The following is a 10,944-nucleotide window of genomic DNA, read 5'->3' as shown; positions in this document are numbered from 1 at the left end:
AGGGAAGTCCCAAGTCATCTCTTGACAACGTCCCCAGCCTTCCCCTCCCCACAGAGGCCAAGCATGGCTCAGGAGACTTTTGGTGAAGGAAGAAACAGGATGGACCTACCGTTCACTTCTCCTTGACCGCTACTGGGAATGGCCCTCCTGTCTCTGGAGAGAGCAGAGGAAGGCTGAGCGGGGCTGCAGGCTGGCTCTGCCCCCTTCCCACATCAGCCTGGATCTCTCTGCTGGAGGCTAGGTCAACCCCAAGTCTCCCAATGAGGTCCTGCATGGGCAAATACCTCCCTTATTTCTCTTCCCCAAATCCCTGAAGCCCATGATAGACCTCTACAAATTAGTGGTTTTTAATAAGACTCTAAACTATGCAGAGAAAAAAGTGTACTCATAGCTGAATGCAGCCACCCGGGGTTAAGGAGGGAGAAGTCTGTTGTTCTAGCCCCTCCAGGAAGGCATCTGGGCAGTGGGCAGAGCTCCAGGCCTGGAGAGGAAGATCTGAAGGTGACACCCAGCTCTGCCTTTCCCATCTGGGTGTAACCCAGCAAGTCACCGAGCTCCCAAGTCTGCGTCCACACCTGTGAAATGGGATTGATGACGCCAGTAGCACTGGGCTGGGGTGAGTATTAAGTATTTCAGGGCCCGTGGACAGAGCAGCTCAGTGTCAGCACTAGAGAAGGGGGACCTATAGGACCCCATTCAAAGGCTGACATCCTTTCCCGGGAAAAAGCTGAAGGAGGCTAGGGGAGAATTTCTCAGGGGCGTTATCTTCTGTTCACCTGCAAAGGACAAGGGAACAGAGATGACAAAAAGAGACTGGTGAGGAAGCCACATCCGGGGACAGCTGCGTGTGGGCAGGGGTGGGATACAAAGGGAAAAGACACCCCATAGCACCAGACACAATCTAGAGCCTCATCTCTGCTGCAATGTCCACGCTGAAGGCCTCCAGCAATGCCAAGCAGGCCAGCAGCCTCGACCTGAATATGTGACCTGAACGTGTGTCCCACAAAAGTGGGGCACGGATGGTGTGACCCTCACTGGGGGCCTGCTCCCTGTCTACGGCTGCTTTCCAGCCTGGGGGTCTTGTGATAAGGATCATGGCCACAACGCCCACTCCCACCAGCCTGAAGCCACAGAACGGGCTACCCCCAGCCCCGCCCCAAAAGCACCACCACCAACATCCCCTACCTTCCTTGTGAGGGCAAGAGGGAGAATTACAAAGAGGGCACCAACACTGCAGGTGAGGGCCCAGGGCATCGACGTCCTAACCGCAAAGTGTGGCGCCACCTATCGGCCACTTCTGGGTTCCTTTCCCATCTAGCACCTCAGACTTCCCAAGATCAGAGTGGAGGGCACCCGGGCCACAGAAAACAAGTAACCTTTTAAGGAAATGCAACCTTTCCATCAGAGGAAGCCACCCAAAGAAAGAGGCAACAGCCACCAAGATTGACTCATTTTTATTTTTTATAAAACAAGCTACAAATAGTCTCCCTCCCTCCTCACAAAGGAAAACCACAGAACACAGCCTCCACATATGTGTGAGAGAGAAGATGCCCAGGGGAGAGTCTGACTTTCTACAAGGAGGTGCTTCCTCCTGGCCAGAGTAGGGGACTGGGGTCTCCTGGAAAGTCCATCCGGTTCCAGCACGCTGAGCTTTCTGGTCCAAACTAATGGGCTAGGGCTCCCCTTCCACCTTACCGCGTTGGGATGGGGCCTCCAGTCACCCTAACACAACCTCTGGGACTTTCATCCAGACAGCAAGAACCTTCTCCAGTCAGAGGATGGGATACCGGGATGGGGTACGAGATGCACGAGACGTGGCCAGATTTCCAAAAGCAATCCATAGGGGCACCAGTCCTGGGCTACTACCCAGCCTCCCTCACTGCTGCCGCACCTGCTCACGGAAGGGGTGCTAAGTGCCAGGTGTTGCTCTTTGATGACTGTCAGATAGGCACGGTCACCCGGGCAGAAGAAGCTGGCATCTGACCCGAAGGCTGCCCAGCACATTGGATTCCACGCTGGAATCACAGTAAAACGTCTGCGGAAAGCTAGGCCTGGATTTCCCCACAGCCGGGTTATTATCTCTGCACTTCTAGGCGAGGCAGAAGTGGGAGGCCCAGGATGAGCTTTGCTCTGGAACTGGCCTCAAGCCTGGAAGCCTTTAAGAGCATTTAAGGGAACAGGGAGAACCTCAGTACTGAGTTTAAAAAGAAAAAAAGGCTGAGTCTCCCACAAGGTGGCCAACACAACCCTTCCCTCAGGCTTACGATGACCAGAGGCCGGCAAGGGGAGACAGAGGGGAGTGGAAGTAAAAGCCTAGTCTGACCTTGGCCCTGGGAGCTGTCTTGGGAAGCCTCATTCATGGGTTTGCAGGAGATGAGAAGCCTCCTGTGGGCACTGCACTCACCAGGGCAGGCCTTCTGTCCTCTTCCCTCCGCGGCTCAGATACTAACCAGCTACTAAATAAAAGGCCCCTCCGTGTGTCTTTTCCTTCTTTGGCTCCCTTCTCATGCTTTACGTGGAGGAGATGCTAAACACGGGTGGAAATGTTTCAACTGACCCTAACGCAAATCCTTGGGGGACAATTTGCTCAGTGGGCCACCAGGACACGGTGCACCCACGGGGTCAGGGCCACTTGGGGATCCGGACGGCAGGAGCACATGGGCACGGGAGCCCTCCCTTCAGGGGCCCCTCACATTGTCCCACACCCAGCCTCCCTTGAGAAGGTCAACCGCCAAGTGACTTGCCAGCTCTGACAGACACAGCAAGAGGCGGTGCCCTCCTCCCACTAGAAGAGAACTAATGGAGTCTGCGCTCTAACCACAGGGGTCGTTCTCCAAACAGAATCCAAGCGGGCTGGAGATGGAGTTCTGGGTTCCAGAAAGCTGGGCCGTGGGTCCAGAGCCCTCACAACCCAGAGCAGGAACAGGGAGGGGAATAAACAGACAGCAGTGCCAATGGCTGTACAAAAGAACTATACAATTTACATATATATTTATATACAGTATATAAATCTCTTTCTTCTCAGTCCCAACAAGACCCTCGCCCCCTCAGAACCCTAAAAGTTGTCAGTAGTAGATCCAAAACCTTAACAATAAAAGAGAACGAACGGTCTTTCTTCCCTTTCCTTTTCCCACCGTGGTATTAGATATTGGTGTTTAAAAATGAAACCAAAAAGAAAACACACAAGTAAGAGTTATTAAAAGTGCAAACACGGCGGGCACCACTCATGTTACATGGGACGTGGCTGGGCTGTGGGCAGCGTCCAAGGTCAGGTGTCCGGTGATCCATCCTGCCTCCCTGGTCTCTCCACCTGCCCTTTGGTTTTCTGCTCCTTAGACGAGGCGTCCTACTGAGAAGGGAGGCATAAGTGAGAAGTTAGGGTTGGGTTTACGAGCAATCCAGCTACACATGTCCATTTCCTCACCGGAGCAGGCTTTTCTACCTGCTGTTAAATACGGGGCTGGGTGGGACACAGGTAACCTGGATTTGCAGACAAGCCCATGTTTTACCAGCCCATCTTTGCCACCATGAGGCATCACAATGGCAACAACATGAGGCTGCCATTCCAGAGAACTAGGTTTTGCCCAGTAAACACAGTTGGGGGGCGTGCACTCTGTACAAACCATCCTACTCCCAGATGCCGGCCTTTCAACCTGGGGCTGGGGCGGAAGTGGTAGGTGCTCGTTTATAGGTGGGAATGGTAGGATCCTTGTAGCACTGACTAACCTTTCTCTTGTGTCCTCAGCAAACAAATCAAACATGGGAGTCCAAGTAACTTGGCCAATCCCAACACTCGGCTGCACTACCGAAGCTGCATCAGGGGCCCATAGAAAGGACCCCAGAAAGAAGGCGACTTCCTGAGTGGGTTTTTGCCTGATCATTTTCCCTGGGGGAAGATGCCAAGACTACCACCTGCCAAAACAGGAACTTAGAACGCTTGAGGGGCCTTGACCCAGAGAACTGGTAGGGCTTCTTCTATACCTGGGCCCCTGGCCCCTCTAGCCCCAGAATGAAGAGGGCACTTGGGGAAGAGCCAGAGATTGTGTGGCCAGGCTTCCTGTTCTACCCGGGTAAACCCCTTGTTAGCCAACACCTTTAAACACAGTCCCTGTTCCCTAAGGCCAGGGCCCCCTCATTGGCTGAGAGGGGCTTTAGTGCTGATGGACATGGGTCCTGGCTCCACCAGTCACAGAAGGTCAGGTGGAAGAAACCTTAGCCATCATCTGGTCCAGCCCCTTCACTTAACAAATCCAGAAACTGATGCTCAGAGCAGTTGAGGAGCTTAACGGAGGTCCAAGGCTTGTTCTGCGAACACCCACTCCACCCCACAGGGTGCTGATCGGTTTTGGAGGCTCTGCAGGGCCCAGGTCTCCTAAGGGAGGAGCAGGGAGCTGCAAGGCAGGCACACCAAGAGCTGGGCCAGCTCCACGTGGGCCCTGGAGGCTGTGTGATGTCGTGCACCGCCCTTAACCCCTCTGGGTCAGTCTGTGGAGCAGGAATTAGGACCACAGCTGTGCTGCTTCTACGGTGCCTCTCACAGGGTTGCCTTGAGGATGAACTGAATCCACGGAGAAAGGGTTTGGAGGAGCGTAAAGTGCTGTGGGGACACACGCCCACCCTCAGCTCACACTAACATTCCTTAAGACCGGAGAAAAAAGACAGAACACAGGGTGGGGTGGGGTGAGGGGTAGATACTGGTATATCCAATGTCACGGATGAGAAGACAAACTTGGAAAGATAGAGGGACAAGCCGAAGGCGGGCGGGTGGGAGGTGAGCCAGGTGGCCAGGCCCTGAATCCCATCTCTCATCTGCTCCGGCCAGCAGCTGCTTCTCTCAGGGGTGACAGGATCTGCACGTACAGAGGACCTCAAATAGTCCCGCCCACCAGGCTGAAACTCAGGAGAGAAAACGTACAGCCAGCGGTAACCAGCTCTCACCCTGAAGGCTTGCCGCACTAATCCCTTTACCAAAATATCGCTTCATCCTCAGAGCAACTGTAGATGGTTCTAACAAAACAATCAAATTATCCCCATTTTATGAGGATGAAACTGAGGCTTGGAGATGGCGTAGCTTTTACGTGGTGAAGCAAACTCAGACCCGACTGTCTGCTTCCAGAATCATGCTCTTAACTACCAAGGAAGGCAGGGGAGAGAAAAGGTCTGAGCCCGGAGCAGGTGCCATCCTTGGGCAATTCATCGGGAGAGCCGGCAACTTTTTTCAATGGAAGAACTGGGCTCCAGCCTGCCTGCTTCACAGGGTGGTGACAGTAATCCTAAAGATGGTGCTTTATATACTGGGAAGGGCCAGTTAAGAAAGACCAGCCCTCAGAACACTGCGCAGAGAATTCAGCTCCCCAGTGAGGAATCCGGTTGGTAAAAATGCCTGTGTTCATGGGGCATTTCCCGAAAATTCAGTCCCTCACACCCAAAGCTACATTCACCCCCAAACTCTGTGTCCGCCCCACACCCGACTTCTGCCCCCAACTTGCTGTGCAAGCCCCTTTCAGCCCACCAGAGGGCGCCGCACAACACCAGATGACCAACATCTGCTCCATTCCCTACATACCATCTACCCAAGTGGCTTTTCTGCTGCTCCGCAGAGGAGAGGGACCCTGCGAAGCTGCCGGCAGCCTGGGGGTGCGTTACTCTACTACTCCCAATTTCTTCTGTGCGTTCACCACTAACCACGTACTGGGCTAAGTTCTTCACGGGCACCAGCTTGTTAAACCTTCACACCGAATCTGTGAGGCAGACGCTATCATCTCCATTTTGCAGATGAGGAAACTGAGGCTCAGAGAGATTGGGTAGCTTGCTAAAGATTACAGAGCTAGTAAGTGTCAGGGCTGGATGCTTCCTTTGGGTTCTGTGCACCTGGTGCCCCACAAAGCTTCAGAGGACAGCCGGGAGGCCTCCTTGAGCTCGGTGGACCCGAGGTCACCACACTCAGCCTCCCCTTGGCCGCTGTGTGCTGCACGGACCTGAACTACCAGCACGGGAAGGGGGTTGAGGGCAGAGGGGCTACAGAGCTCTGTGATTCCAACCCCACTGAGCCCAGAAGTGCTCCTGGGTGGGCCTGGGGTCTATACTAACATACAGTCTCTTTCCAATACTGGCCCTCAGCCTGTGCTCTGAGAAATGGGCACAGATTCCAAATGCCAAAGCGTAATGTCACCATACAGGACAATCCCTCTCCTATCCCTTCATCATTTGACAAGGGTCTAATGCACTGTTACTGGGCGCCGTGCACCGTGCACTGTGCACTCTGCCTGAGGTTAGAAATTGAGAAGGCACACCCACAGCTACAGGGGAGCTGCAGGGGAGAATCAGGAACGTGAACTGCAAATGCAGTGTGATAAGGCTTCCGCCAGCGGCAATGATCTTATGAAGGAGAATAGTAATATTGAACTGCCACGGAGCTGCTTCAGTGTCTCAGGCACTATGACAACTGCTTTGACTCACTGTCCCAGTGAATCAGCAGAACAGCCCTATGAGGTGGATATTACGATTATTTCCATCTTACCGATGAAAACACTGAAACCCGGGATGGCTGAGTAGTTTGTACTCGGGTGAAAGAACTAGTCTGTGGCTGAGGCAGGGTCCTGGGGACTCAGAGTCGTGGGAACACAGAGAGGCACCCTCATCAGACAGGGGTGCCCAGAGTGATGAGGTCACTCACCCAGGGCCACACGCCCCAGAACAAAGGCCAGAACCCAGTGATGGAGCGGGCAGGTCCCGAGACTGGGTACCTCATGGTAACTCAGCCACTTCCCCAGCTACCTTTTGGGTTTACACTGTCAAACAAGGGTTAGAATGAGGAAAAGCCCTTATGTCTCCTCCAAGGCAATCTCAGCATTTCCCAAGCTTCCATTTCAAATAAGTCAGCACCACCCGAATTGGTATCTTCAGCCCAGACCTTCCACTGGCACTACAGACCCTCTAATTCTTTGGGTGCATCCAACTTGACACATCCAAGCCATCCTCGTCACCTTCCCTGTCCCCCTGCACCCGCTCGGCTCTTCCTCCCACGTTGCCCATCTCAGTGAACGGACCCACTGTCCAGTTGCCCAAACCAACCTTCATCCCTCTATGCACTCAGTCACCAAGGCCTGCAGGTCTACCTAGTCACCTCTACCCACTACTCTGCATCCCCTACTGGGGGATGGCCTCCATCACCTCCTGTCTGGACAGCCACAGCCTCCTACGGGGGACTCTGCCTCGCTTATCCCCAGTCCATTTCCCACACCGCACCAGAATAATTTTTAAGCAAAACTGACGCTCTTGTTTCTCTGACTGAATCCCTTCAACAGCTTCCCCACTGCCCTTGTACAGCTGAAACCCTCTCACCTTGCCTCCTACCCCTTCCCCTCCCCTTCCATCTTCAAACATGCATCTCAGTCACACTGACATCCTTCAGCTCCTCTAGAACTCTCCTCCCTCACCTCTGCAGCTTCACTCTTCATTTGCCTCAGCTCGGAACACTCTCCCCTCCCCTGATCTTTCTGCTTGGCCACCTCTTACTCATTGCTCAGGGATTGCTGTAGAGCAGGGGCAGAAAACTTATCTGTAAAGGACTAGCTGGTAAGTATTTTGCTTTGGTGGTCATGTACCATATACAATAGTCTCGGTTGTATATACTTCTTTTTTGAAAATTACATCCCATTAAAAATAGAAAAACCACTCAGCTCACCGGCTGTACAGAAACAGGCCGTGGACTAGATTGGGCCCATGGGCCACGGTTGGCTGACCCCTGGTCTAGACATCACCTCCTTCCCAAGGTTTTCCAAGCCCGTCTGCCCCTGAGCTGATGGGGGTGCCCTACGTAGGTTCCTACAATACTCTGCACTTGCTCCACTGTGACAGAGATCATTAGGTGTCCACCAGAATTCACGCTCTCCTCCTCTTCCTGGGTTCCCAGCCTTCCTTACCGTGGGGTGTGGTCTAGTGACTGAGTTCAAGCCAGTGAAATAGGAGAGGTGATGTGTGTCACTTCCAGGACCGGCCCGTCAACCCCCCACCACAGGCACTGCTCCAGGCTTTACGCCATCTGGCTGGCTGGCTGGGAAGGGAGAAGACCCCCAGGGTGACCCTGGATGCCACATAATAAAGATGGCAGCGTCATTCTCAGCCTGAATCTCAGTGACTGCACACGAAGCAATCCCCACTCCTATTCCTTCCCCTGCATACACCCCCCCACACACACACACACCCCCCTAGGACCTGGAATCGTGGTGAACTATTATATGGGCAAGATGAACTAATACCCACTTATGGGGCTGAGCTGAGCTGAGCTGAGCCATTACATGTGTGGTTCTACTTGTCACTGCAGCCTGGCCTATCCTAATACACCCTCATAGCACTTGCCACAAGGTATGTAAATACTTAAGCATCTGTCTCCTCCATAGACTGTGGAAGGATAGGGACCTTATCCATCCATTCCTCCACTATATCAGGCGTCTAGCATGAAGCATAACACACTCCCAGTAAGTAGGTGAATAAACACGCACCTGGGACCTCATCTACTGGGGGAGCCCTTGGCCCCCGGGCCCGGGCGGGGCAAGTCCTAGCGGGCCAGGAGCATAGGCGAGCACTCACCTTCTTTGCTGACACCCAGGCAGCCCTTCAGCTCGGCAAGTGAGATGACCTTGTCCTTGTTCAGGTCACAGTAGTCAGTGAAACGCCGGGCGCATTTCTTGGGCTTGGCTTTCTTCTTCACGTAGCGCTTGAAGGGCTTCATTTCCCTCTTGTTAATGTCGTCGCTGCTGTTGCTGTCCAGCTGGCTGAAGTACCAGTGCACCACTCGCTCCTCCAGGGTGTGGCTGGGGTCTGGCTCTGAGAACCTGGGCCACGGGCAGACACCCCCATCCCCAAGCACACCGCTCAGGATCCTGCAGGAGCCACCAGCCCAGCCTCAGTTCCCTCCTACGTGCTCAGATGCCAGGGCTGCTGGCAGCCGGGCAGAAACGGCTTATTCGAGCCCAAGCCCTCCCAGCCCCAATGAGCCTGCAGCCGAATCAAGCCATCCTTTCCAACTTTGAGCCACAAGACTGGACACTTCGTTCTTCAGGGGTCCCCAAGTAGGTGAGCCCGCCACCCCCTCCGCCATAGCCAGCAATGTTCTCGTACAAGACGGATGCTCAAGACATATTGGCTGGATATAATTCACCTGAGAAACCACAGGGATCCAAACTGTCCTTCTCCCAGCCTAGTGTTGCTGCCACACGAGCTGCCCGTTACACGTGAACTTGGCATCCAAATGAACGTGACTATGGGAAAGGGTGCTCAGAGCCTGCACCACCCACCCAGTGCCAGTCCAGGTCCTGGGAGGGCTTCCAAAGCAGGAGGCAGAGCCCCTGGCTTGAAACTGCTGTCTTGGCGAAACAGAGCCAAAAAAGTGAAACCGAGCGGCAACAGGTCAGTGTGAAGTTCCCGTGGGCCGTCCCTGTCAGGTATCAAGTGTGGTAAGAATTGAGGAAAGAAGGCAATTGAGATGGACGCAAACAGAGGTTCTACAGCTGGCAAGTCCAGACCTACTAAGCGCGAGTCTGTCCACACAGACGTTTCAAGACAGGAGGCCCAGGGTGGACCCAGGAAGCCACATGTTAACTAGAACCCCCAGGGGATTCTGCTAAGAAGCACTGGGCTAGAGTAACCAAGAAAGCTTCCCGGTGTCGAGATGCACAGCGGTGACCGCATCTAACACAGCCCATGTATGCATGGTGACCGTAACGTGACAAGAGCAATGCCTACACATGTAATGTACACAAGGCCTACCCATCAATTTCATTTACTCATGCCTCATCTTTTCCCAAAAAGGATTCAGGGTGTTAGTTGAAACTTTTGAAGCCAATGATGCGTCTCTTCTAGAGGGGGTGACTGGGGTCTCTGGCCAGGAGAGCAGAGTCACACGAGTCCCATGGTTCCTGCTGCTGGGGCTTGGCACGGAGTGAATATGGTCCAGGCCCTTTTGTTTAAAGCCCTGGGTAACTTTCCTTTGGTTGGAGGACTAAGGCTGAGGTTGGGAGGTCCATACATTCAAATACTTAGTCTGCAGGGCACTGGGACAGACTACGTGACGACCATGGGTGAGAAGCCTGGGCAGAGGGGCTCGCTGTCACACAGGGATCCTACACCAGGGATTCAGCGCCTGCCAGCACCCTCTGAAGGTGTACCTGGCAAGAAAAATATTCAAGGCACTTCCCAGTGCCTTGGGGTTCTTCTCTAGGCTTTGCCGAGTTTTCTGGGAGGGAGCGGACCATCCCTGACACCTCCGCCATGAATGAGCCAGCAAACTCCCTCCCCTACCCCAACCCCCAAGTGGCCTCACCATTTAGGGAAAAAGATGTTTCATTACCAAAAAAAAGCCAAGCATCCCTGTTGAATGCCCACTCCTAATTAAGTGGATTGCAGTCTTGGGCAGGTCCCCCTGGGCACCCTGGACCAATTCCAAGAGAGCACAATTAGTGGATCTGCCAGCAGGACCTCATCTTGACAGGTCTGGCGCAGGGAGCACCTGGGGAAGGTGTGAGGGACCGTCTGCTTCTGGCCCTTGGGGAATCTGCTAGGTCTGTCATAGAAACCAGGCTTGGAAGGGCTTTCAAACAGGCATGGCTCAGACTGTTGTCTCTGCCAGTACATGGTTCTTTGGTGGTTTTAAGCTTCCTCTACTTTCACTGCAACGTTCACTCTCGAGCCTGCAGGGTGTACCAGGCGGGCCCCAGAAAATTCTCTATCAGAATGCTCGTGGAGCAGAAGGGAGGGTGGCCAGCTCCCTCGCAGGGCACCCTGCCTGCCCTCGCCTTCTCCTACACGCGAGGGAGGACCCAGCTGCGGGAGGAGAGCCGGGAGGGACCCAGGGGAGACGCTCCAGCTATTCCCACCCAGGCTTCCTAAGGCGGCCAGGGGAGGGCCTTCCCCCTCGGCCCCTCCAGGGAGGGGGCCACGAGA

The 10,944-nt window shown here is 54.2% G+C and overlaps 1 protein-coding gene across 4 annotated transcripts in view; it reads right to left on the bottom strand.

Moving 5' to 3' along the window:
* Positions 1–1,438: 1,438 nt before the first annotated feature.
* Positions 1,439–10,944, bottom strand: part of SMOC1 (SPARC related modular calcium binding 1) — a 152,215-nt gene continuing 142,709 nt past the window's right edge. The window contains exons 11-12 of one of the 4 annotated variants that reach the window (XM_024739660.1): positions 8,593–8,837; positions 1,439–3,349 (exon numbers count right to left, since the gene is read on the bottom strand). In XM_024739660.1, coding sequence (XP_024595428.1) covers positions 3,333–3,349; positions 8,593–8,837 — 262 coding nt within the window. In that variant the 3' untranslated portion in view covers positions 1,439–3,332. The remainder of the gene's footprint in view (positions 3,350–8,592; positions 8,838–10,944) is intronic. The other 3 variants (XM_024739661.1, XM_024739662.1, XM_024739663.1) reach the window with 3 other exon arrangements.

Source organism: Neophocaena asiaeorientalis, unplaced genomic scaffold, assembly GCF_003031525.2.
Source record: "Neophocaena asiaeorientalis asiaeorientalis breed wild unplaced genomic scaffold, Neophocaena_asiaeorientalis_V1.1 scaffold348, whole genome shotgun sequence".
Lineage (NCBI taxonomy): Eukaryota > Metazoa > Chordata > Mammalia > Artiodactyla > Phocoenidae > Neophocaena > Neophocaena asiaeorientalis.
Note: the sequence above shows the minus strand (reverse complement) of the source record. Positions and strands in the feature narration are given on the sequence as shown.